General features: G+C 52.9%; 1 protein-coding gene across 3 annotated transcripts in view; it reads left to right on the top strand.

The window, feature by feature from the left end:
• Window positions 1–1,138: 1,138 nt before the first annotated feature.
• ITGB2 (integrin subunit beta 2) overlaps window positions 1,139–25,040 on the top strand; it is a 34,293-nt gene continuing 10,391 nt past the window's right edge. The window contains exons 1-7 of one of the 3 annotated variants that reach the window (XM_059921709.1): window positions 1,139–1,157; window positions 8,898–8,980; window positions 19,955–20,015; window positions 20,309–20,397; window positions 23,120–23,300; window positions 24,353–24,523; window positions 24,753–24,994. In XM_059921709.1, the coding sequence (XP_059777692.1) occupies window positions 19,958–20,015; window positions 20,309–20,397; window positions 23,120–23,300; window positions 24,353–24,523; window positions 24,753–24,994 (741 nt within the window). In that variant the 5' untranslated portion in view covers window positions 1,139–1,157; window positions 8,898–8,980; window positions 19,955–19,957. Of the gene's footprint in view, window positions 1,158–8,751; window positions 8,981–19,431; window positions 19,659–19,954; window positions 20,016–20,308; window positions 20,398–23,119; window positions 23,301–24,352; window positions 24,524–24,752; window positions 24,995–25,040 lie in introns of those variants that run through there. The other 2 variants (XM_059921708.1, XM_059921710.1) reach the window with 2 other exon arrangements.

Here is a 25,040-nt window from a genome sequence, read left to right as displayed (position 1 = left end):
CACCCCCCACCTCCCATCCCCGCCTCCCCACCCCCGCCTCCCCACAAAAGAACAACAGCTGAATCAACATTGCAGAAGGAAGCTACTGGCAGGAAGAAATTAAAAAGAGAAAAGCAAAGATGGGGGAAGGGTCTGGAGAAGACAAGGGCTGGGTTGGAGGGGGAATTTGCAGGCCAGGTGGGAGGGCGGTTGGCAGAGGGAGGTGCGATGGTGGAGGCGTGCCAGCCAGGAGCTGGGGGCTGGGAAGGAGCTGCCGGCAGCCTTGCTGCTCCCCTGAACGCCCTCACGTCACGTGGGGCGAGTTCTCAAGGGACTGCGTTCTGCCTTTTGGGTGCTGGGTGCTGGGTTGGTCTTTCTCCGGCTCTCGTGCCTCATCTGTCCCACAGACACAGCATCGTGGGCTTCAGTGTCTGACTGCAGCCTCCCCCCAGTGTCGGCAACAAAACTGCACCCACCCGGGAACCTCTGTATGGTGAGCCTGGAACCCCTTCGCATGTTCTCCATCATTAAATATTTCTTACTCTTCACACTGTCGCACACTGTGCTCTCCAGGCTGTGTGTTGTGGGGACATGGCTGGGTGGGAAGGGGGCTGGGGCTGCCCAGGTCAATGTCCACGACGGCAAGGGGATGGCATCTCTTCCTCTTTTCTACATTCACCTGGCTGCCTCCTGCCCACCCCACCCCCCAGGCCTGGCACACTTTGGGGTATCCCTCCTCATCCTGCTTTATATCACCATGACATGCTTGCCTTCTGAGCCAGGCCATGATGTTCCGGAGGGCACGGCCTTGCACCCTCTGGGCGTCCAGCTCAGTGTCCCGCCCAGGCCCTGGAGTCCTCAATGAACACCTGGTGAAATAAAGTCAATTTTCTGGAAGGTGGAGGTGAAAGTGACTGCAAGTGGAATTTCTCGGCTGACTTAGGGGAGAAGATTATTCCCAGAATCCTGCTCCAAAAGCTCACTCCTCCCTGGCTTCAGTTTTCTTCGAGATGCAAAGCCCTGTCCCTCTCGGTCACTCCCCACAAAGACCTGTGATGTCCTCTGTTTCATGTTCTCATTCCCAGAATTCCCTGTCTGCCTTCTTGCCGCCGGCGTTTCAACTACTTCGTGAGTTCCCAAGAATGGATGCACCAGGGTTTGCCGAGGCCATTTCCCAGGTACTAGATGAGATTTAATGACATTTCATACAAATACTGCCCCATAAAGACACAGACACTTCAGAAGCCCTGGTGGGTATCGTTCCTGGTGGGTGCTGCTGAGCCGAATGTGGTGCACACTATGCGCCTAAATACAGGATGCCACCCCCCCCATTTCCCCCCCACTCTTTAATTCGCCTTGTAGATTTTGTCCCTGTGATGGCTGGGAGAAGGATTCTCATTGCAGTTCTGATGGTAATCTCCCCAGAGGCTGGAGTCTCTGTTTTGCTGGCCTTCTCAGCACAATGCCTGAGAATCATTCATGTTGTTGGATCTCTAATGTTTGCATTTAATGCTATAAATTTCCCTCTACACCTTGCTTTAGCTACATCCTACAAATACGGTATGTTGTGTTTCATTTCATTCCGTCCAAAATATTTTCTAATTTCCCTTCAGGCTCTGTTTGATCCATGGATTATTTAGAAGTACGTTGTTTCTTAGATTTCTTCTATGTCTTTCTGTTGCTTATTTTCTGGTTTAATTCCATTTAATAATTCCATTATGGCTACAGAACATATCGTGCATGATTTCAATCCTCTTAAATGTGTTCTGGTTTATTTTATGGCCCAGGACACAGTCTTCCTTGGTGACTGTGTTGTGGACACCTTCTGCTGCTGCTGGGTGGAATGTCTTTCGGGTCCAGTTGGTCAGTGGTGCTTTTTAGGTCTTCTGTGTACTTGCTGATCTTGTGTCTAATTTTTAAAAAATTGATTACTGGGAAAGGAGTATTGAAGGCTCCAGCTGTCATTGTCTATTTCTCCTTTTAGTTCTTTCAGATTTTGCTTCATGTATTTTGATGTTCTGTCGTTAGATGTATGCACATTTACAATTGTTGTATCGTCTTGTTGAATAGACCCTTTCATCATTAAGTCAAGCCCCACCATACACCTGGGAATTTGCATTGTTGTGAAGCCTACTTTGCTTGATATTAACACAGTCATTCTATTTTTCTTTTTATTAGTGCTTCTATGGTATATCTTTCCCATCCGTCTTCTTTTTACCTACCTATATTATCATATTTAAAGTGTGTTTCTTATAGGCAGCATATAGTTGGGTCATATTTTTAGAAATTCCACCTGCTAGTATCTGTTTTACAGTTACTAGCAGTTACAGGTATATTTAGATCATTTACACAATGTAATTATTGAAATTGTTGGATTTAGGTCTATTGTTCAAATTTTTGTTTTCTGTTTGCTCCCTTTGGTTTTCACTTTTCTATTTCCGTTTTCTGCTTTCTTTTGGATTGTATCAGTGTTTTTAGTATTGCATTTTAATTTATCAGTTGGTTTTTTAACTATATCTTTTTATACAGGTTTTTCAGTGGTTGCTGGAGGAATTGCAATATATATACTAAACACCTCATTCTCTACTTAAAATGAACATTTTACCATTTCAAGTGAAATGAAGTGGAACTTTAAAACTGTGTATGTCCCTTCACTGTTCTCCTTTTATGTTGGAGCTGCCACGTATTTTACATCTACATACATTGAAAACCCCACCAGACAATGTTGTCATTTTTACCATCAACATATTGCAAAGACCTTAAGAGGGAAAATAGCGTAGTTACCCACTATTTTCCATTTCTGTTGTCTTTTCTTCATTTCTAAGTTTCCCAGTTTTCCTCTGGTATCATTTCCCTCTGAAATCTTAAGATTTCTTTTAGAGTTGTCTGCTGGGGACTAATTTTCTTACTGTCCCTTCATCTGCGAGTGTCTTTTTTTTTTTTTTTTGGCCACACTGCATGGCCAGTGGGATCTTAGTTCCCCAACCAGGGGTTGAACCCTCGCCTCCTGCAGTGGAAGCTCAGAGTCTTAACCACTGGACTGTAAGGGAAGTCCTGAGAATGTTTTTATTTCCCCTTCATTGGTGGGAATAATTTTGTGGGAACAGAATTGAGAGTTGGCAGTTCTTTCCTTTGAGCACTTTATACAGGTTGTTCCATTGTCTTCTGACCTCCGTGGATTCTGATGGGAAATTTAATGTTTTTCAAATGGTTCTTCCTCTATATGTGATGTGTAATTTTTCTCTGGATGCTTTCAGGACATTTTTCTTTATCTTTGGTTTTCAGCAGTCTAAGTATGGTGTGTATAGGCTTGATTTTCTTCAAGTTTATCCTATTTGAGATTCACTGAGATTCTTTAATCTGTAAATTTATATTTTTCATCAAATTTGGGAAGTTTTCAGCCATTATTTTTTCAAATACTTTTTCTGGGTCAACCCGTTATGCCTCTCATCCTGGGGCTCCAATGGCAACAAATGTTAGATCTCTTGATGTTATTCCACAGGTCCCCAGGCTCTGTTCATTTTTTGTCAATCTTTTTTTCTCTTTGTCATTAATATTGGATAATTTCTATTGGTCCTCAAGTTCACTCACTCTTTCTTCTGTCTTCACCTCTCCTATTAAGCCCACTCAGTGCATTTTTTATTTCTGTAATCATATTTTTAATTTTAATACCCATTTGGTTCTTTTTTATAGCTTTTATATCTCTGCTGAAAATTTTTACCTTTGCATTTGTTTCAAGGGTGTTTTCCTTACTTAATGGAGCACATTTTAAATAATTGATTTAAATGCTTTATGTGATAATTTCAACATTTGGATCATCTCAGAGTTGGCATCTATTAATTGTTTTTTTCTCTTACAAATTCTTGAGATTTTCTTTGTTGTTACTGTTGTTTGAGTACTTTTGGATTGTGTCTTGGACATTTTAGATATTATTTAATGAGACTCTGGATCCTATCAAAATCAAAATCTTCTCCAATGTTCTCCAACATTTCTCTCTCTCTCTCTCTCTCTCTCTCTCTTTTTTTTTTTTCTGGCCATCAACCCGGTTGGGTCAGACCACAAGTTCAGACCTGCCTCCTGTGGGCTATGGTTCCAATGTGAGTTTAGTTTTCAAAGTCTCTGCTGTGTTATTTGGATCCATCTTGCACTTGCATCCACCTGGTCCAGTTTTCAACCTTGGCAGTGGTCTACACCACGATTCAATTCTCAAAGCCTTTGACATGGTATTTGGGTCATTTCCACATATGTCCAGCTCAGGGTGAGTCTGGAACTTCATATAAAGCTTCATAGGGGACTTCCCTGGTGGCGCAGTGGTTAAGAATCCGCCTTCCAATGCAGGGGATGCAGGTTCAATCCCTGGTCAGGGAACTAGATCCCATATGCATGCCCCAACTAAGATTTTGCATGCCGCAACTAGCGAGCCCAAGAGCCGCAACTAAGGAGCGGGCCTGCCACAACTAAGACCTGGCGCGACCAAAATAAGTAAATAAATTTTTTTTTAAAAGGCTCTGTAGGGTCTCTTTCTTAATCTCCTTCTTATTAATTTCTCTGATGCTCTCTGGCTTCCCGAGTCTTCCTTTCCGGGTCCTCTGGCTATAAAGCAGGAATTTTAGCCTCCTGCACTGTCACATGCTTCCTGTGCCTAGATCCACCTCTGGGTCAAAGTGACTATTACAATAGCTTCTGCTGCTATAGCTGCTGCTACCACCATCTTGGGAGTGCGGCTTTGGGACAGAAATTTGTCTCTGGGGCAAGACCAGGAAAAAGAAAATGAAATAGGGCATTTCTTTCACTCTCTCTGTCTTTCAGGGCATTGCTCCTCCCAGCCCACTGACCAGAAAGGAGGGGTTCTCTTGGCTGTGCTCACTGTGCTGTCCTGGGGTGCAGGCTACCTTGAATCTAACACAGGGGATGTAGGGAGACAAGACATTTGCTACCATATCAGCCTTTCGTCAGGTTTTGATTTCTCACGCCAGTCTGTCTAGAAAGTTGCTTTATTTTATTCTGTGTGATATTTTTAGCTCTGGTCAGTGTAAAGGTGGAGTGCAGTGTGCTTACTCTGTCTTGGCTGGGACTGGAAGATGTTGGTGCTTTTTTTTCTTATTCTTAATTTCAATTCATTTTTTACAGTTTCATTAAGATAGAATTTGAATGCCAATATCCACTCATATTAAGTGTACAATTTAATGATAATGATTTTTAGCTGAATTTACAGATTTGTGCAGTCATCACCACAATCTATTTTTAGAGCATTTCCATCACCCCCAAAAGGTCCTCACACTCATTTGCAGTCACTCCCTGTTAGTCCCTTTTTTTTTTTTTTGGATTTTATTTTATTTACTTTTCTATACAGCAGGTTCTTATTAGTTACCCATTTTATACATATTAGTGTATATATGTCAATCCCAATCTCCCAACCCATTAGTTCCTTTTCAAAAAAGAAAATAGATTATCTCAAGACTACAGAAAAGGGTGGAGATCGGCATCACCAACACCCTTGTACCCACCATCCAACTTCATCATATCTTGATATCTTGCTTTACTTTGCCCAGAATTTTTTCTTCTTTCTTCCTCATAAAACTTAAAAACATAAAATTGAAGCCCTCTACATACCTCTGCCAGGACCACTACTTTCTCCACCTTCAGAGGTAGCCACTACCCTGAACGCAGGTTGGTGAGTACAGGGGTGTTTTTCCTGTAACCACGGGTGGTATAATAGGAAGCCCCCTTTTGCAACTTGCCTTTAGAAATAACCTCAGTGTTACGGTTTTGGGTTTGTCGTGTGGACACATAGAGCTCCAGATCCATATTTTAATTGCTGCTTTTGTGCATGAAGGCCACAGGGTATCTATTTATGCCATGTTGGGTTTGTTTCCAGTTTCTTGGGTTCCAGTTGCTGGGTTTTTCTTTAATGCTATTCTTTGGTTAGCACCTACTGTTATTACATTGTGTCTGTGAATTTGGCCTCCTTATGATTTCTGTGCTTTAGAAGATGTTGAGATTTCCTTTGTGGCTTAATAAATGATCTGTTATTATTGTCCCTCATGTTTTAGCTTTACTGTGTACAAAGTAAGGAGAAAGCGTTATATTCCTCAAATTCTCCATAGGCCTGGTTTTCTATTTGATCTGTTCATTTCTGAGAGAGGTATATTAAAGATGTTTGCTACGTTTGTGGCTGTGCCCGTTTGCTTATGTATTCGTCAGTTTTTGGTTTTTATGTATTGTGGTGATTTTGTTAGTATATAAAGATTCATGACTGCTAAACTTTCTTTGTGGATTGGAACTTTCATTACATACATCTTTCTTTATTCGTTTAATGCTTTTTGCCTTGAATTATATCTTTTAATACTATCTCTATATTATATTTTTAGTATTTTCTAGCATGTGATATGTAAGTTTTCCAATACTTTATTTTCAGTCTTCAGTGTCACTTTTAACAGTTTATCTGATAGGCGGCATTTTTTTCTTTTTAACTGTGGTAAAATACATATAACATAAATTTAACCATTTAAACATCTTTACCATTTTTAAGTGTAAAGTTCAGTATTATTAAGTATATTCACACTGTTGTGCAACTAACCTCTGGAACTTTTTCATCTTGCAAAACTGAAACTTTATCCCCATTAAACAAATTTACACTTCTGTTTAAAGTTAGAAAAACATTTTTTTACTACAGAAAATCTCACACCTATACAAAGTAGACGGAAGAGTTTAGTGAACCCATGTGTCCTCGACATCTGCTTCAACAATTATCAATTTGTGGCCAATCTTGTTTTATTTATATCCCTACCCAGTCTCCCCTACCCACCCCACCCCTGATTATTTGGAAGCAAATCTGAAACATCCTGTCATGTCCTGTGCAAATATCTTAACGTGAGACTCTAAAAGGTGACGATTCTTTAACATAATCACAAAACCTTTAACACGTCCAAAATGTTAACAGTAATTTGTTAATGTCCTGTGGTCCGCGCGCTGTGTGGTTGATATTCTCCCCCATCTCTTGTCTCGGGTTCCCACACCTCCTCTCCTCTCTTGCAACCTTCTCTTCATCTTGGGGGCTTCTCTCCAGCCTGGATTTTGCTCACTGCCTCCCTGCCAGACCATTAACCCCGCCCTCTGTCCCCATTGCTCCTATGTACTGGGAGGTGAAGTGTTGACCTGATTCGGGTTCAGGAGTAAAAGTTGTGATTTTTATGTTATTTACTTTATGATTCACTTACTTTCTATTGCTGTTTTCTCCAAGGCTTAGGACAGCAAGCGACTTGTGTCTGTGAGTGGAGCGTGTCCTTGTGGTGTCACCGCCAGCGACAGTCAGTGCTCCATCTGGTGCGTCACCAGGGGGCGTGATTTGGGGACGTTCTCAATCTCTCCTTCCTTTTTTTGTTGTATTTTCCGGAATAGTTCCATAAAGAGGAAGTTCCCTTGATAGAGAACACGTAATTGGAGTTTGTTCTATTTTTAAAACTCATCAAGACTATATTTGAGGAAGGTGACCCCTTCACAGGTCCTGTGACCCTGGAAACTCTGGGTTCTCTGGAACTTCTGAAATCATCCCTGATACCTTATTGTGTGTTTTTAATTCACAATCCTTTCTTGTTTGTTCTGTTTCCCTTGCCTTAAAAAAAGGATTTTTCGTATTTTCTTCTTTTTCAGATGTATACTTCCTATTTCTATTCTTTAGGAGAGTTTTAATTGTTGTCACATATAAAATTAAATATTTCCTAGCAAAGTGTCCATTGATGGGTATCAGAAACAGCAGCATGCCCCCCTGCTCATCTGTTCTGCTCCTCTAGGATTTTTGTTTCAAATCGTTAATATTTTTACCTCTATTTTAAAATCAACAATTACTTAGGCTTAACAATTTTTCCTTATTTCTTTGGTCACCTTTGCCTCAGCGACCCTTGGATTCCTCTTGGATTTCTTCATCTGTCTGTCTTCATTTCGGGAGTGCATCTTCCAAATAGATTTTAGGGTAGTTATGTATCTGAGCCCTGGTTCATCTGAAGACTCTGCTTTCTGTTTGTTTGTGGATGTAATCAGTGTCTCCTCTTCTGCTTCCCTTCCTCCCCATCCTAACCCTCCCCTTCCCTCGTTCTCCCTCTCTCTCTGTCTCTGTCTCTCTCTGAATCTGTCCTGCTTTCTTTCTATCACTAATGTTCTGTGATGGCATCACAATTTAACCAGTTTCGGGACCTTTGTTCTTCCTCCCAAGCCATGCAGCAGCCTCTTCATCTGGGTCCTCTCTCTCGGAACTTCTCTTCTGTTGTCTGAGTCTCTCCCCTCTCTGTTTACTGTTCTCTCCTGGAATTCCTGTGGGCAGCGCAGGGCAGATGGACTTGCCTCTTCCCTGTCCCACTGTCCTCCCAAGCCGATGCCCTCATCCTGCCCTCCAACTGATTTGCTCTCCAGCTTCTTATTCTGCCCTTTGGTCCGTGTGATGCTTTTTTATTTCCGTGACCCAAGTTTGAGTCCCCAGTGCCTGTCTGCTTCTTCTTTGGTGGGTGCACGCTCCCCTCCCGTGTGCTCAGTCTGCAGGCCGGCTCCCTTCCTGGGGTGAAACTTCCTGGGCACCGCCCTCCGGGGTTTTCTGTCCCCTGCGGGGCACGGCCAGCCCCTCGGCCCGTGGGGGCGTCGCATGGTGCCGCCGGAGGCCCTGCTCCCACTCCATCCTCCCTGCACGCTGTTCCACTTCCAGCTGTGAGCGTGTGTGACGGATGGTGTGTTCCCATTGTGTGTTGCTCCTCTGACAGCCCTCTGTCGGAGGCCCTGTAGGCAGAGGGACTGAGGTTGGGAGGGACGCGTGTGGTGCAATCAGCCACATGTAACTACTTCCTCCAGTTCCTGACTTAGAACAGGAAGCATCGTGCCCTCACCAGCGGGGTCTCAGGCGGGCCGGTGTCTTCCCACACCTGCTGCAGCACCAGCCTGGTGAAGAGTGGAGCCGAAGCCCCTGCCAGCCCAGCCAGGACCACCCCTGCTGAGACCTCCAGGGCGTCGGCGGGTGAGTGGACAGAGGCCCCTCTGTGTCGGGCTGGTTCATCTGAAGGGGGCACCTCAGCCCTGAGGCTCTTCCCCTGGCCGTGGCTGCTGCCTTTCCCAAGGCGGGCAGCTCCAAGGGGCCCAGCCTGCAGAGGCCCTGGTGGCCCTGGTCCGTGTCACACACCCTGGGATCGTCCACTCTAGGCCCCCTGAGCTGAGGTCCGGCAAGGGGAAGTGCTGAGCCCACCGTGGGCAGAGCTAGTGGCGGGGTGATGGGAGGAATGTAACCAAGGAGGTGGGACCGGCATGGCGGGGGGATGCACTCAGACCCCAGCCTCGGCTCCCCGGGTGAGGGTCCCTCAACAAGCCCCAGGCACTTGCTGAGCCCCCAGTGCGGGGGCTGCAAGGCCCGGCAGAGCCAGGAGGAGGCTGGGGGACAGGCAAGACCCCCGTCTGGTGGGTACGGGGCCAGCACGGCCAGGCTCTGCAGGAGGGTCCCTTGGCTTCCCCAGCTGCGCCTTCCTCTTCCTGCTTGAGCGGGTCCCGTTCTGTCTTCACAGCTCCGTGGTTGCCGGGGTGGTTCTGTCCTCCAGCAGAGTGCGTGTGTGCGTGAGCGCGTGTGTGTGTGTCTGTGTGTATGTGTGTCTGTGTGTGTGTGTATATGTATGTGTGTGTGTCTGTGTGTCTGTGTGTGTGTATGTCTGTGTGTCTGTGTGTCTGTGTGTGTGTGTGTGTCTGTGTGTGTATGTGTGTGTGTCTGTGTGTGTGTGTCTGTGTGTGTATGTGTGTGTGTGTCTGTGTGTGTGTGCACGGTACATTGTCTCGGGGGTGGGTCTGCTGCTTCTCTCGGACTCCCGAAGTTTCACCAGCTCTGGCCTAATGATGTGAACACGCTGGGTGACAGTTAAGCTTTAGGGGGTCAGGCATTGGATGTCTGACCTAGACCTCCCACAGCCAGGCCCCTGGAGGCCTGTCCCCTTAGGAGTGGGGGGACTGGGGCCCGAGGACCCGGACAAGCGCTGGGCGAGGGGACTCACGGCTGCCCCAGGGCTTTGTCCCAACGGGAGTGAATCGAGGCATTTCTCGAGGGGCTCGGCCCGGCAGCCAGACACCGCCCCACCGGCCTCGGGTTTCTCGCTGAAAGCTGCGTGGACTTGTCTGCCTGCGGCTGTCAGCTTGCACTGTGCCGGTCACGGTCACCTCCTGGAGATGTCACGAGGGAAGACAGCCCAGACAGCCAGGGGCCCTGCAGAAGCTCAGCAGAGGGGCCACCACTGTCCAGGGGAGGAGAGAGGCCTGCCCTGCCTGCACCCTGGCAAGATGGGCAGGAGATAGGCCGGCTGCTGGGCCTCCCACCTGCGAAATGGGCCGGTATTTACACTCCAGCTGACTCTATATCAAATTGTAATTCAAAACTCACTTCCCTGGAGGGGGCGGAGGTGTGGGCCTGCGTCCACAGGGTCCCGCGGGTTCAGCTCAGGCCGAGCTCCGCCGGTTACAGGGCTGTGGAGAGGCGTCCGCCCCACGAATGGGGCAGCACGGAGCCCGCGGTGGCCTCTCCTGACTCAGGCCCCGCCAGCTCTAGGATGGGTCCTGGGTGGCAGGGTCCGGCGGCCTGCACACCTGCCACTGCGAGCGGCCCACGGTCCCGCCTGAGCCCACGTCGTGGGACAGCTGCCGGCGTTAATAACTGTGCCCCCAGCTGAGAAGCCCCATCCGGCGCGCCCCGCCAGCACTAGGCAGTCTCCTGGTGACGCCCCGGTGACACCACCAGGCGGGCAGGGCTGGGATGCTAGTGTGGTCACTGTCTGTTTCCCTTTGCGCAAACTGGACCTAAAATGGGGTGTCGGTTCTGTCGTCACCTCACCCAGACCTGCCCGAGCGGGGAGCTGAGGCCCGACGGGGGCGTTGAGGCCCCCAGGGAGCAAGCGGCTGGCGGGGGAAGGTGCCGAGACCCACCTGTCCCAGCCGTGCTGCCGCGTGTCACCTGCCTGGCCGCTGGGGCCCCGTCCCCCGTCAGGCTGGTGGAGCCCACGTTCAGCTGTAGCAGCGGGCGGGGTCCCCCGGCTGCTCAGAAAGAGCCCCTGCCTTCCCCCTCCCGGGCAGGGTAGCCCATGGAGAGGGGAGTCCTCGGTGGGCCTGGGGGTTTCCAGTCTCTCCCACCGCTGACGAGTGGGTGTCTTGGTGACATGGCAGGTGCGGTCAAGTCCCCGAGCTGCCAGCCTGTGACCCGGGCAGGCCTTCCTGCCTGGTCCAAGGTCCCCCCCACCCAGAGCCGGGGGTGTCCGGGCGGCTCACCCTCCCAGCAGTCGAGCAGCAGGGCCGGGGGTGCCAGGGAGCCAGCAGACCCTGGCTTCCGCGTGAGCCCCGGCACGGTCCCTGCTCAGCACGGCGCCCCACGCGGCCCAGGTCTGAAACCGTGTCACGCAGGCTCAGGGGTGGGGTGCCACCACTGCAGGGCTCTGATGGCGGTGGAGAGAAACAGGAGCCGGGTACCCTCACTGCCTCTGAAACACACGGAGCAGGAAAGCACGGCTCTGCCTGCTCACCTCGAAGTGGTGTTAAGAAACACCTCTAGCAGCTTTCCCTGACCCTGGGGTGTTCATGTTGGGGTCTGTACTAGTGCGAGCTCCCCAGAGAGACAGAACCAATAGGATGTGTACACGTGTGCCTGTGTGTGTGTGTGTACAGAGGCAGAGATTCATTTAGGGGCTTGTACGATTGTGGAGGCTAGCAAATCCCAAATCTGCAGGGTGGGCTGGAGACCCAGAGGAGAGGCGACATTGCAGCTCAAGCCCAAAGGCCGTCTGGAGGCAGAGGTCTCCCCTTCCTGGGGGACATCAGTCTTTCCTTCAAGGCCTTCGACTGGTTGGATGAGGCCCGCCCACATCATGGAGGGCCATGTGCTTTACTCAGAGCCCACTGATGTCATGTTGAGCTCATCTAAGAAACACCTTTGCAGCAAACATCCAGACCAGGGTTTGAGCAAACATCTGGGTACCACGGTCCAGCGGAGTTGGCATGTGAAATTCACCATCACAGCACCCTTGGCTCTCTGTGACAAGGGAGGAAACTGAGGTCCAGAAGGGGAAGTCACCCGTCCACACTCACTCGGCAGCTGGGCGTAGACTTGAGCGTGTCAGCCCTGGGGTCAGGCTGACGTGGGCCCCGGTCCTGGCGTCTGTCCTGGCTGTGCGGCTGAGGGCCTGACCCTCTCAGAGCCCTCCCTAGGAACAGGGAGCAGGTTTGGTCCACCCGCAGGGCAGCTGCGGGCGAACTGAGGCTGTGAGTGCAGAGTGTTGCCAGGCCAGCAGGGTGGGCAGTGCCCTGCCCTGGTCCTCTGGGATCGGGGGTCCTGAGTGGCTCTCCAGGCAGGGACCGCCACCCACTAGCCGAGGCTCCCTTGAGGACTGACCATGTCTGCCGTGGTCCCCAGCGCTGTGGCCCAACCTTGCACAGCCACTGCCCTCTTCCCAGGAGTCGTCACAGAGCAAGTCGCGGCCCCTTTCCCATTGGCAGATGTGGGGTCAGGCCCCTCGGATGCTCAGATCTGGCCAGTCTGAGATGCAGAGGCCTCCGCACCCATGTGGCCTGATTCCGCTGCTCTGGAAGCTTCCGGAGGGAAGGTCGTCTGGGTATGTCGCACCCTGGGCTGCAGCCAGAAGTAGTTGGAAGGGTTCCCTGCTGGCTGAGGAGCTAAGGTCAGGGATTGAGGTCAGCCTCCTTGACGGACGAGACCTCACCGAGCCAGGGCTCCTGCCTGACGGGCCTCCGTGGGCACGGGGCAGGCCTTCTCTCACAGTGTTCCAGGGGCTGGGGGCACACAGAAAGGCAGCCCCTCGGGAGCCGTGCTTCCACCAATTTATTTTTTTTGTAAACATATTTTATTTGTATATGGTTACAAAAGACAAAACAAATGCTTTATAATTTGTTGCAAGTTGGAAGCATCCGACAGTGGTCTGGAGGCCCTTGCTGAACACCTAGTGATGAAAACCCACCAGTTCATTTTTAAATAGTGTGGGTGTGGCCATGCGTTGGTGTCTGCAGCAGTGGGGCTTTCGGGTGTGATGGGAATCTGGAGGAGGTGTGGGGTGTGGAGGTGCCCTAAGGTCTTGGCAGAGGTCAGAATCCTAGAATCCCGGAGAGCAGTGCCCAGGGGCCAGACAGGCAGCACTTGTTCAGTGAATGAATGAGTGAGCAAACGAGCTATGAGCAGATGTCCCAGCAGGGGGCCACTGTCCTCAGAAGTGTCAGCAGTGGGAACAGAGAAACTGACCACTTTAGGAATCTAGAGACATTTCCAAGCAATTCCTCAACCACCACGATATTCAGATTTTCTTAAATGTATGAATTTAAAAAAAAATCATTATATATGTTTATTGTAGAAGGTTTGGAAAATACAAACCAGAATAATGAAGAAAATTGAAAATACTTCTAATGCCACCACACAGAAGAAACATGGCCTATTTTGGTTATTTACATTTATTGTTTTCCCACACAGCGACTTTTGATTGTAAAAATTGAGCTGCGAGCAGCCGTTCACACATTTTCATGCCATGTAGGTTCCGCTGGGTGGGCCTCAGGGATGTTAAAAACAGTGTCCAGTTTGACAGCTAGACCAGGAATCTAGATATTTTGATTACAATACCCAATTATCTGCCAGAGCAACCTTTTCAAATGTTTGGTAACAAGCTGCATTTCTTCTTTTGTGAATTATCTGTTCACAAGATCCTTTTCTATGGGGTATTTGCCTTTTTGTTATTATTTCTAAAATCTCCTTGGACACAAAGATTACCATTCACCTTCTGCATGAGACAGATACTAAATATTTTCATCTATTCAATTTTTTATGTACAAAATTTGTTTTTAGAGCCTGTCTTCTTTTTATTTATTTAATTTATTCAAGTGTAGTTGATTTACCATGTTTCAGGTGTACAGCAAAGTGATTCAGTTTCATATATATATATTCTTTTTCAGTTTCTTTTGCATTATAGGTTATTACAGATATCGAATATAGTTCCCTGTGCTATACAGTAGGTCCTTATTGTTTATCTATTTTATACAGAATGGTGTGTATATGTTAATCCCAAACTCCTAATTTATCCCTTCCCCCTTTCCCCTTTTAAACCATCAATTTGTTTTCTATGTCTGTGAGTCTGTTTCTGTTCTGTAAATTAGTTCATTTGTATCAATTTTTAGATTCCAAATATAAGTGATATCATATGCTATTTGTCTTTCTTTGTCTGACTTACTTCACTTCGTATAGTAATTTTGTAGGTCCTTCCATGTTGCTGCAAATGGCATTATTTCATTCCTTTTTATGGCTGAGTAGTGTTCCACTGTATATATGTACCACATCTTCTTTATCCATTCCTCTGTTGATGGACACTTAGGTTGCTTCCATGTCTTGGCTATTGTGAATAGTGCTGTTATGAACACTGGGGTGCATGTATCTTTTCGAATTAGAGTTTTCATCTTAGAGTCTATCTTCTTCTTTTTTTTTTTATAATTAATGTGTTTTGTTTTTGTTTTTAAATATTTATTTATTTATTTATTTATTTATTTATGGCTGTGTTGGGTCTTCATTTCTGTGCGAGGGCTTTCTCCAGTTGCGGCAAGCGGGGGCCACTCTTCATCACGGTGCGCGGGCCTCTCACTATCGCGGCCTCTCTTGTTGCGGAGCACAGGCTCCAGACACGCAGGCTCAGTAGTTGTGGCTCACGGGCCTAGTTGCTCCGCGGCATGTGGGATCTTCCCAGACCAGGGCTCGAACCCGTGTCCCCTGCATTGGCAGGCAGACTCTCAACCAGTGCGCCACCAGGGAAGCCCTTCTTCTTTTTTTTGATATTTATTTATTTATTTATTTGGCTGCACTGGGTCTTAGTTGCAGCACGCATGCAGGATCTAGTTCCCTGACCAGGGATCGAACCCAGGCCCCCTCTATTGGGAGCACAGAGTCTTAACCACTGGACCACCAGGGAAGTCTGAGTCTATCTTCTTGGTATTTTCTCCCTTAGTTTTTACACTCAGTGTCCTTACTCTGAGATACACATTCTTCTATTCCTTTTATCATTTTATTTCCTAAACCTGGGTTTACGGGTCCCATGGTTTGAAGGGGGCACTGCCATGGCACGTGGCTTCCCGGGAACCTGCTGTGCCTGGTGCCTTTGAGGCCGGAGTGCCACTGCTCGCTTCCCTTCCCCCGGCCACCGGCCCGAGGGCCAGGGTCACACCGACTCTGTCCCCGAAGCTTCTGGATGCGTTTTACAGGCCAGTGCACAGCTCACTGCTGCCTTACCTCTTCCTTTCCTAAGCTCCCTGGCGACTGCCATACAAGCTCTCTTCCAGATGACCCATTTTATTGCTTTTTCCAAAGAAATGATTTTCAATGTCTTTATCAATTTTAGCTTTTCTGTTTGTTTTCAGATTCATCGACTTTTTCTGTTGTCTGTGTATTTCCCACCTCCCTTCCCTTATTTCCTGAGCTTTGTGGCTCTTTCTCTCACGTCTGAACTTTCCGTCCTGCACGTTTATCATCATTCCCTTCCGTCAGGCAGAAAAGCATTTAGGGCCTCGGGCTTCTCTCTCCATCGGGGACCCGTTGAACAGAGAAAGTTGTGCTGTCTCTTTTCTGAAGTGTCTGTACATATAAATTTGATTTCCTCTTGGACTTACGGGATATTGGGCAGAATGTTTTAAAGGTTCTAATTAATATGTGTGTGTTGGGGTGGCATCTCATTTTATTCCATTTGGTCAGAAACTGTGGCCCTTAAAATTTCTACCATCAGCCTTCACGGGTGGTGAACGGAGCAGTGATGAACATGTGCAGTGGATTCTCCTGGGGCCGAGAATGTGTGGGTTCAGAGAATACGGGGGTGGCCTCCTCCTCAATCCCCTCTGCCCTTGTCTTCTGATCTGTCTGGAAACTCCGTGACCTGGGGCAGGGGGGAGGGGTTCCAGCCCCCACTGGAATCCACTTCTGTCCAATTCTTTTTTGTCTTTACATAAAGCAGAAACGACCACACCCTAACTTTGTCTTTTGGTTTAAAAAGGTTGATGCCTATTTTAGATCCATTGTCAACACTGGCCTTTTTCTACATGAAACAGCCTTGAATCCTCAGCCCCTGGCATGAATACCGCACCCCTGCCTTCCCCTCTTTTAACATTTTCCTGACAGCATCTCTGTTCCTTGCCACTTGCTGGCCATGCCTCTTGGAAACCAGCACCAGGTGGTTTATGGTCTGACCTTGAACGGTCAAGGGCAGGCCCTGATGCCAAGTCCTGACGGTCGGTGAGTCCTGGGGCCCCACAGGGCCTTGTCTAAGGGTCTGCACTTTGGCAAACCTTTCATCTTTGACAGCAAGCCTGATCCGACAGCAGCTTACCCTGCCTCCGACGTGGGGCCTCCCTCTGCCACTTAAATTTTTCTTTCTTTTTTGATGTTTCCTCTTTCTCTTCTTTTACCAAATAGGGACAATGGGCTTTTGTGGAGTGTGTGGGATTTGGAAGGAATATATCCTATTTTTCTTCTGATGTTCCCTGATGGACCCCGACGCTCAGAGCTTTATTCATCGTGAAGGGTGATCCTCAGGGTGCCCGGGGTCCACGGGGATGCGCCACTTCCTGCCGTTGCACTCGGTCGCGCCAGCAACCCCCTGTCGGGCAGGGTCAAGCTCAAGGGTAGTTCTGACACAAAGTCCTCACAGGCCCGTGGGGCCTTGGGTTTCTCAAGCCACCTCGACTTGGGGTTTTGCACCTTGAGTCCTGGGGCGGGGCCGCCCTTAGATCTGGGGAGAGTGCAGCCTGGGGGCCGTCGGAGTGGCAGGGAGGGTGCCGCAGGTCTGGGTTCGGGTGGCCCAGCTGGAGCCCGCGCCCTCCTCCCTGCTCTCGGACCAGCTGTCCCAGCCGAGTCGGGGCCTCACATTCACGAGGGCGGTCCGAGCCTGCCCTCCCCCAGAGCGGGACCAGACCCGCAAGCCCTTCCAGGCACACAGAGGGAGCCGAGGCAGAGTATGCCGCTGGGGCAGCCGGGGACCCGGGCACGGGCACTGCCCTGCGCCGTCCAGGGGGCCGGGCCCCAGGACGACACCCAGAGGAGGCCTTGGTCTGTGAGGCCCCGCCATGCTGGTTGCGGCATCGGGGCCTCTGATGGCCAGTCCTGGCTGCCGGGCGCGTCCACTGGGACCCCTGCCCGGGGCCGAGAGGAGGGCTGGCTGCAGGCTCCGCGCTCCGAGCTCCCAGAGCCACCGCGTGTGCGGGCGTCCTGCCCCCGAGGGGCCGTGGGCACTGGGGCTGGGGCGGAGCCGGTCGCGGCGGGAGTCCAGTGCTTAAGGGGGAAGAGAGACCGGCGACGCCCCTCCTGTGGACGGGACCTGTGGCCTGTGGGTCTTCTTGCCATAACCAAGGCGCTCTCCCCACCGCGTGGGCGGGTGCGCCCGCTGTGAGCGGCACTGGGTCCGCATCCTGCCGCCGCCGGGGCCTCGGTTTCCGCAGGCGAGGACCGGGGTTTGCCTGCTGGTTGCTGTGACTGTTTGGGGTCCGTGGCCACAGGAAAGGGTGTCGAGCTGCTTTTGGAGGGCCTTCCCCACCCCTGGCAGGACTGGCCCCCCCGCCGACTACGTGCACAGCTGGGGCGCCTGGGGCGGGGGCTCCCCGACCTCTACTGGGAGCAGCCTCTGCCCCCGAAGTGGGGTGCTGTCCTGAGGCCGACAGGGCCCGGCGGCGCCCAGGTCAGCCAGGGGGGTCAGCGAGCACGCGTGGGCCTCACGGGGCATCCGACTGCGGAACGGTAGGGGGCCCAGGGGGCTCTGGGGCAACACGGGGCTTTCACAAGTGGGTGGGCGTGGAGTAAACCGAAAGCACCTTCCCAGCTCCCGCTCTGTGACCCCGGAAGCCAGAGCAGGGCGTAAGTTCTGCTTTTGACCCGAAGAGGAAAGAAAGGGAAGGGGTCTGTTCTGTTTTGACACTTCTAGCTCCTGATTATAATCTTGGTGGGGACCGGGGTGTGGGGTCACCCCCAAAAAGACCGGAGAGTGGGGCTGGGTGGGGCTCTAAGCACTGGGTCCCCCCATGGGACCCCCTGGGATCCTCCTCCACCCCAGAGCCCCTGGTACACGTGCAGGGGTTACGGGAGAGCAGAGGCGAGGGCAGGACCCACCTCCAGGTGCACCCAGAGCCCACAGGCCACGGCAGAGGCCGCCACGGCAGGGGCCACATGGTCTTCCACACAAGTGGACCTTGGGTCGGAGCATGTGCCGGCCCGGACTCGGGACCCTGGGCGCACCATGCTGGCCCAGCACGGTCAGGCGGCGTGCTGGGGAGAGGGGCTGGCGTCCGAAGGCAGAGTCAGGGTGAGCCTTGATCTTGGTTTCTGATAAAACACTCCCCTTCCTGCTTGCTGCCTCTGGTTTGTTGGCTCCTCAGCACCCGCTCCGCTCTCTTGGCGTCAGATTAAAAGGCAGCAGCCCTACGGGTTCTCAGACGTGGGGGCTCGCGGGCCCACGAAGCTCTGCCACGCCTCCCGGGAGCTGGCCTGGAGGAGGGTTGGGCCCAGCCTGGGTCCCTCGGGGCACTTCCGGGGGAGGGTGGAGCTGCCCTGCCGGCCCCTGCGCAGCGGGTTTGAAGGTGCTGCTTCCACCTCCAAGACCCGGAGCCCCAGCGCCAGGCCCCCAGCCCCACCCCATGCTCTTGCCTCTGGGAACATCAGGACCAGCCGGTGATGGCCCAGCGCCCTGTCCACGCCTCACCCCAGGCCCAGCAGGTGTGGACTAAGAAGAGCAAAATAATGGTCGCCTAGAGCTCGTGGCCTCGGGCAGCAGGTGACGGCTCTGCGGGCCCTTCTGTGGTCAAACAGCCCAAGTTCGTGTGCCTGATGCACAGTGAGGCCAAACAAACCGAAACATCGGAGTTTGGAGCAGAGAAAGGTTTATTGCAGGGCCGAGCAAGGAGACGGGTGGCTCAGGCCCAGAAAACCCCGAGCTCCCCATAGGGTTTCGGCAAAGCGTTTTTAAAGGCCAGGTGAGGGAGGGGGGTCGCAGGGTATGCGATCAGCTCGTGCACAGTTCTTTGACTGGCTGATGGTGAGGTAACAAGGCGGGGTCACAGAGGTTCACATTATCAATCCTTAGGCTCCAGTAGGTCTGGGGGCTACATGTTCATGGTCATTGTGCAATTAACTTCTTCCATTTGGTAGGGGTTTTAGCATCTGTAAAACAGCTTAGGATATGTGCATCAGATACCGTTATCTAGGTACTTCAAGGAGGAACTAAAGATTCTGTGACTGCCGTATGGCTGATTTACTGTTTGAATTCTTACCAGTTCTCCTGGCCCAACTGCTACTTTTGTCACAACGTGTTCACATTTTGTGACTCAGGGGAGGCCTGGGAGACTAAGCTTTTCTACAGACAAGAGGCAGGAAGAGGATATGGGGGGAGGGGTCTGTCCCAGGCAGGCCCCAGATGTCCTGCCCGATTACACTTCCTCGCCCAGCGGGCAGCTGGCACGGTCCTGGCGCCAGTAGGTGCTCAGAGTTGGCTTCTCTTCCAAGTCCTGGTTCAGCCTCCTCCCAGGAGGCCTGGGCCGCCCGAGTCTCTGCTCCAAGCTCAGCTCAATTCACCGAGGGCTCAGGGCCACGAAGGCCACGCGGGGCCCTGACCCGGAGCGCGCGGCACCTTGGGCGCCTGTGTGTGCGCACACGCGTGGTGAGTGTGTACGTGTGCGTGTGAGCACGTGTGCGTGTGTCACTGCCAGGAGGCCCACTCCCTGATGGTCCTCGGAGGCTGGGGGCTCAGCGGTGTGGGGCGCACGCAGCCCCACTCAGGCCTCCTCCCCCGCTGGCCCGCACAGCCCCGCTGAGGGGGGTCGGGGAGACTGCCCCGTGCTGGCTGCGCCCCAGCGCTGAGCACCCCTCGGCAGCAGGGACGGCCCGCCCAGCTCTGCATCTCTACGCCCCAAGTCTGGGGCCCCAGGCCCTGTCACCGCCCCTGTCCCTCCACAGGACATGCTGCGCCAGCGCCCCCTGCTGCTGCCCCTGGTGGGCCTGCTTGCCCTCCGGTCCGGTGAGTGCCGCGGGGGGAGCTCCTCATGGGAGGAATGGGACCCGCCCTGGCACCCTCCTGCCCCGAAGTCCCCTGGTGGAGGCTTAGGAAGGGCCCTGCCCTGCCGTCCTCCTCCATTCCCCCGCCCACCGTGGGGCCCACCCTCCTGGAGGCCGCTTCCCCTGGGGCCCTGGTTTCCTCCCTCCCTCCCGCTGCCCCTTCTTCTCCACCACCCCCATTCACACCCCCGGTCCCTGGAGGGCCTGCTGCCTCTGTGGGGGTCTACGCCCACCAGCCTGTCTCCTCTCCCCCAGTCCTGTCCCAGGAGTGCACCAAGTACAAGGTCAGCACCTGCCGGGACTGCATCGAGTCAGGGCCCGGCTGCGCCTGGTGCCAGAAGCTGGTAAGAGCCTCACTGAATGCCGTCAGCCACCCTGAGGGTCCTCACGCCTGGCCTGCCCTTCCCCGCTTCCCTCCTCCTGGGCTGGACCCCCTTCCCTGCCCCTGCAACTGCTGGCCTCCAGGAGCTTCACCACTCCGCTTTCTAGTGGGGCAGGAGCAGCCCAGGGACACAGTGCTGTCAGAGAGACAGACAGGCAGACACAGCACGTCCCCAGGCAGCCTGGCAGAAGCAGATCTGAGAGTGAAACCGCTGGGTGTGGACAGGTGCAGCCCGAGCCCCAGAGGCAGGAGCCCTGGCCAGAGACAAGGCAGAGGCGCTTGCAGCAGGAAGGCAGCTGCTGCCACCTGCCCGTGTGCCCCGCTGTCCGCTCCCGGAACACGGAGGACTGGGGAAGTTCCCTGCTGGAAACCTAACTCTCTGCTGTCCTTAGTGACTTCATGTTTTACTTGTGAGACCCTCTGGGAAGAAAGGCAAAGGCCCAAGACGGCCAGGACTTGGGGTAGCTCCACCTCCTCCTGGGGAGGACCCCTTCCCTAGGGACCCCCAGATCCTGACCACGCCCTCCTCACGGGGGTCCCTGACACCACAGGTTCTGACACCACAGGTCTGTTTGGAAACACACACATGCACACATTTTTTTTTTCTCAGTTGTTTGAGGGTAGCTTGCAGACACAAACCCCTTTGTCCCTTAATATTTCCAGGGACTTTCCCGAGAACAAGGCACTCACAAAACCACAGTGCATTTATCAAAGATTGGAAACTTAACACGGTACTTTACGCTGATCAAGTTTACACACCTTGTGCAAATTTTGCCAATTGTTCCAATAATGTCTTTGATATCATCCCCCCCTCCCCTCCACTCCGCACCTACCCCACTGGTCAATATTATAATCCAGGGCCACACATTGCATTCAAATGTCTCTTTATCTCCTGCAATCTGGAACATTCGTCAGCTTTCTTTGTCTTTCACATCCTTGACATTTCCGAGGAGTTCAGGACAGCAGTTTTGCAGAATGCCCATCATATGGGTTTGTCTGGCATGCCCTCTGATTCAGCCCAAGGTGGGCGTTTTGGCAGGAACCCCATGCAGGGCTCCTGTTGTCACTTCGTCCTGATACTGGGGATGCAGCCTGGACCACGCAGCTGAGGTGGCGTCTGCCAGGCTCTCCACCATGACGTCACTATTTCCCTTTTGCAATAGTAAGTAAGTTGTGGAGAGATACTCCGAGGCCAGGAAATACTCTGCTTCCCATCAGGCTTACACCCACTAACTTGAGCATCCGTTGGTGTTGGGTGCCTGAATCAGTTCTCACTGGGATGGTTGCAAAATGGTGACATTCCTGTTCATTACTCCTTCTAATGGCTTCTAATGTAAGGAGGAATTTTTCCTTCCCCCAATCTCCCTCTCTCTGTCTCTCTCATCGGTGTGGACCCGTAGATGTTTATTTTATTCAGTAGCTTATAAGCTATCACTTTCATTTTGTCATTTTGAAGCTCAAATTGTTCCCCGTTTGGCCTTTGGGAGCCCCCAGGCTGGCCCTGTGTCCTGTCAGCACGCCCCAGCATCACTTCCTGAGCTCTCTTACTCTCTGGGATCAGCAGAGCTCCAGGCCCGTCTGCACTTTCCTGGCCCCCACTGGGGACTCAGACATTTCTCTGAGGGTTCCTGGTTCCCCTTCATGAGAAGCCAGGCTCCCAACATCCGCAATACATTTCCCCATTTTCTTAATCCTACGATTCACAGAAAGTGGTTACAGAGTTGCTACCCACACCACTGCAGGGGGGAAATCGGGTGTGGTCTGTGTTGTCTCCTCTTGTTGGGGTGCGGTCATAGTCCCGGCTTAAAAAGTCCCTCCTCAGGTTGAATTTCTCCCTTCCCTTTCCTGAGTTTATCATATGCATTTGAAATGCAGTCAGGTTCAATTGTTTCCGAGTGGATTCCATTTTAGGGGTTTCCTCCGTCTCCATTCCTGTTAATTTTCTTTCCCGAGTACTTAAATCATTGATAGGGTTCCAAAAGCGAGGACAGTTCAGAGGCAGCTCAGGAAGCACCCCCCCTCGGCTGGCCCCGCCCCGGCACTGGGCACGCCCCCTGCACCTGCCTGGTCTCCTACTGCGGTTGCTCTTCCGAGCCTCCTTTTGTCGGAGGAAGCCGAGGGCAGGACCCTCTGAATGCGGCCGCTTCTCTCTCCCTGCCATGTCCACATCCAGGGGGCCTTCGTGGGGGCACAGTGGTCACGAGGGAAGACCCAGGACCCCCACGCTCCCCTCCGGCCTGTTTCCTTCTGAACTGCCTGGCCCAGAGCCCTGGCCTGTATTCCAGGTCCGCGTGGTGCCTGGGGGCTAACACGTGGGCCAAGAGGGGGCGCTCGCGTCCCCTTGGGAGGGAACCACTCCCTCCTTCGTCGGGTGCTGCTGACGCTGCCCAAGGGCCTGAACACCCTGGGCCAGATGCTCCGTGGGCCGCGGAGAGTCCCCGTGGCTCCACCTGGGGCTGGAGACGTTGGTTCCTGAGTCGCCTCTGCCCGCTCCCGGGCTCTCCTGGGATGCGGAGCCTCGTGAAGAGGCCCTCCGGAGGCCGCCCAGCCCCTGCCTCGTCCCGCTCCCACCGGGACTCCTGACCTGAATCCGGTGCAGATGAGGGGGTCAGCTTCGCACAGCACCCACAGTGTGGGCTCCCATCTTTTCTCTGCCCCTGACCCCTGACCCCTGACTCCCCCAGAACTTCACGGGGCAGGGGGAGCCTGACTCCACTCGCTGTGACACGCGCAAGCAGCTGCTGTCAAAGGGCTGCCCGACGGATGACATCATGGACCCCAGGAGCCACACCACGACCCAGGAGGACCAGGTGGGGGGCCAGAAGCAGCTGTCCCCGCAGAAAGTGACGCTCTACCTGAGACCAGGTAAGCTTGGCCTCGGCTGGGGGTGAGCCAGCCCCTGATGGCCGTGTATCCACGTGTCCAGGTCAGACAGCCAGGTGGGCTGGGCGAGGCCCTGGGACTGCTGGGGACCAGTCTGAGCTCTTCTCTCTGCCCCGGGGAGGATGCCCGCAAGAACCCCGTCCGCGGCTGGCGCCCAGTCTCTCTTTCAGCCCTGAGTTCTGTGTCCTTTTTAAAAGGGAGAACAAGCCATCTGGAAAGCACTCATTTGTCCCACTCTCAGAAGGCCAGGTACTCTTGGCAAAGTAAAGGCTCTGACAAGTCCTGCAGCCAAGGAACCCTAGTAACCATTTAAATCAGTGTTGCCCACCTGACTTGACCATGGACCCAGGTTCAGGACATAGCTCCCTGTTAGTGCTCCGAGAAACGCCCTTCAGGAAGGCGGCGTGGTGGAGCAGCAAGGGGGTGTGGCGGATGGGCCTGGGCAGGGCTGGGGCGGCCACACGTGGGAGCTGATGCTGGAAGGTGGGCCAGGCAGAGGGGACTCGATTCGGAGCTCGATTCCTCACGTCTTTGTCCAGCACCACCTGTGTGCTAGACACCGTCCTGGGAGCTGGGGACACAGGCTATTCGTATTGACAGATAGACAAGTAATTACAGGTACAGGTGGTGATTAAGATGACGAAGAGCTGAAGCCAGCGGGATGTGATTGAGGAAGGGGGATATCCCCAGGATGGCCAGGGAGCCCTTTCCGGGCGGACGGATTTGCTTGCTGGCTGGTGGTGGAGAAGGTCTTGCTGGGGAGATCGAGGGAGATCCAGGTGGATCTCAATTTCAACAATGCCAGATAAACAACGAACACTTTTCAGTATCTCTGTGCCCAAATAGTCTTCTATTTGGGAATGTGCTCTTTATCTGAAATTCGAATCCGAGTAGGCGCCCTGCATCTTACCCGCAGGCCTCAGAGAGTGGGGAAGTCATGAGGGTCCTGAAGCCTGCAGGGGGCACCAGTGCCCCCGAGCCCCGCTAGATGAGGTGGCGTGCCTTCACTCTCCCGCGATTCCCAAATCCCGCAGGTCAGGCGGCTGCGTTCAACGTGACCTTCCAGCGGGCCAAGGGCTACCCCATCGACCTGTACTACCTGATGGACCTCTCCTACTCCATGCTCGACGACCTCATCAACGTCAAGAAGCTGGGGGGCGACCTGCTCCGGGCCCTCAACGAGATCACCGAGTCCGGCCGCATCGGTGAGCTGCCCGCTCCCTCCTCCCCTGAGCCCCGGCCAGCCTGCTGCCTGCACGCCCCCCAGGCCCCCACCCTGGGCACCTCTGCGCCCCCGCGTCCCGAGGGCAGGGCACCAGGGCTCCAGACCTAGTGTCCCTGGGTGCAACCCCCCAAGTGCCACCTTGCTTCCTCCTCCCCCCCCACCCGGCATGAGGTGGGGAAGCCGGGGCTCACGGCCCGCCCGACCCCTAGGCTTCGGCTCCTTCGTGGACAAGACGGTGCTCCCTTTCGTCAACACGCACCCCGAGAAGCTGCGGAACCCGTGCCCAAACAAGGAGAAGGAGTGCCAGGCCCCGTTCGCCTTTAGGCACGTGCTGAAACTCACCGACAACTCCAACCAGTTCCAGACAGAGGTCGGGAAGCAGCTGATCTCGGGAAACCTGGACGCCCCTGAGGGCGGGCTGGACGCCATGATGCAGGTCGCCGCGTGCCCGGTGAGGCCCCTGCCTGCCCTGATTCCTCCAGACCTGGGGGCCTCCG

The sequence above is a fragment of the Balaenoptera ricei genome, chromosome 4 (assembly GCF_028023285.1).
Source record: "Balaenoptera ricei isolate mBalRic1 chromosome 4, mBalRic1.hap2, whole genome shotgun sequence".
Lineage (NCBI taxonomy): Eukaryota > Metazoa > Chordata > Mammalia > Artiodactyla > Balaenopteridae > Balaenoptera > Balaenoptera ricei.
Note: the sequence above shows the minus strand (reverse complement) of the source record. Positions and strands in the feature narration are given on the sequence as shown.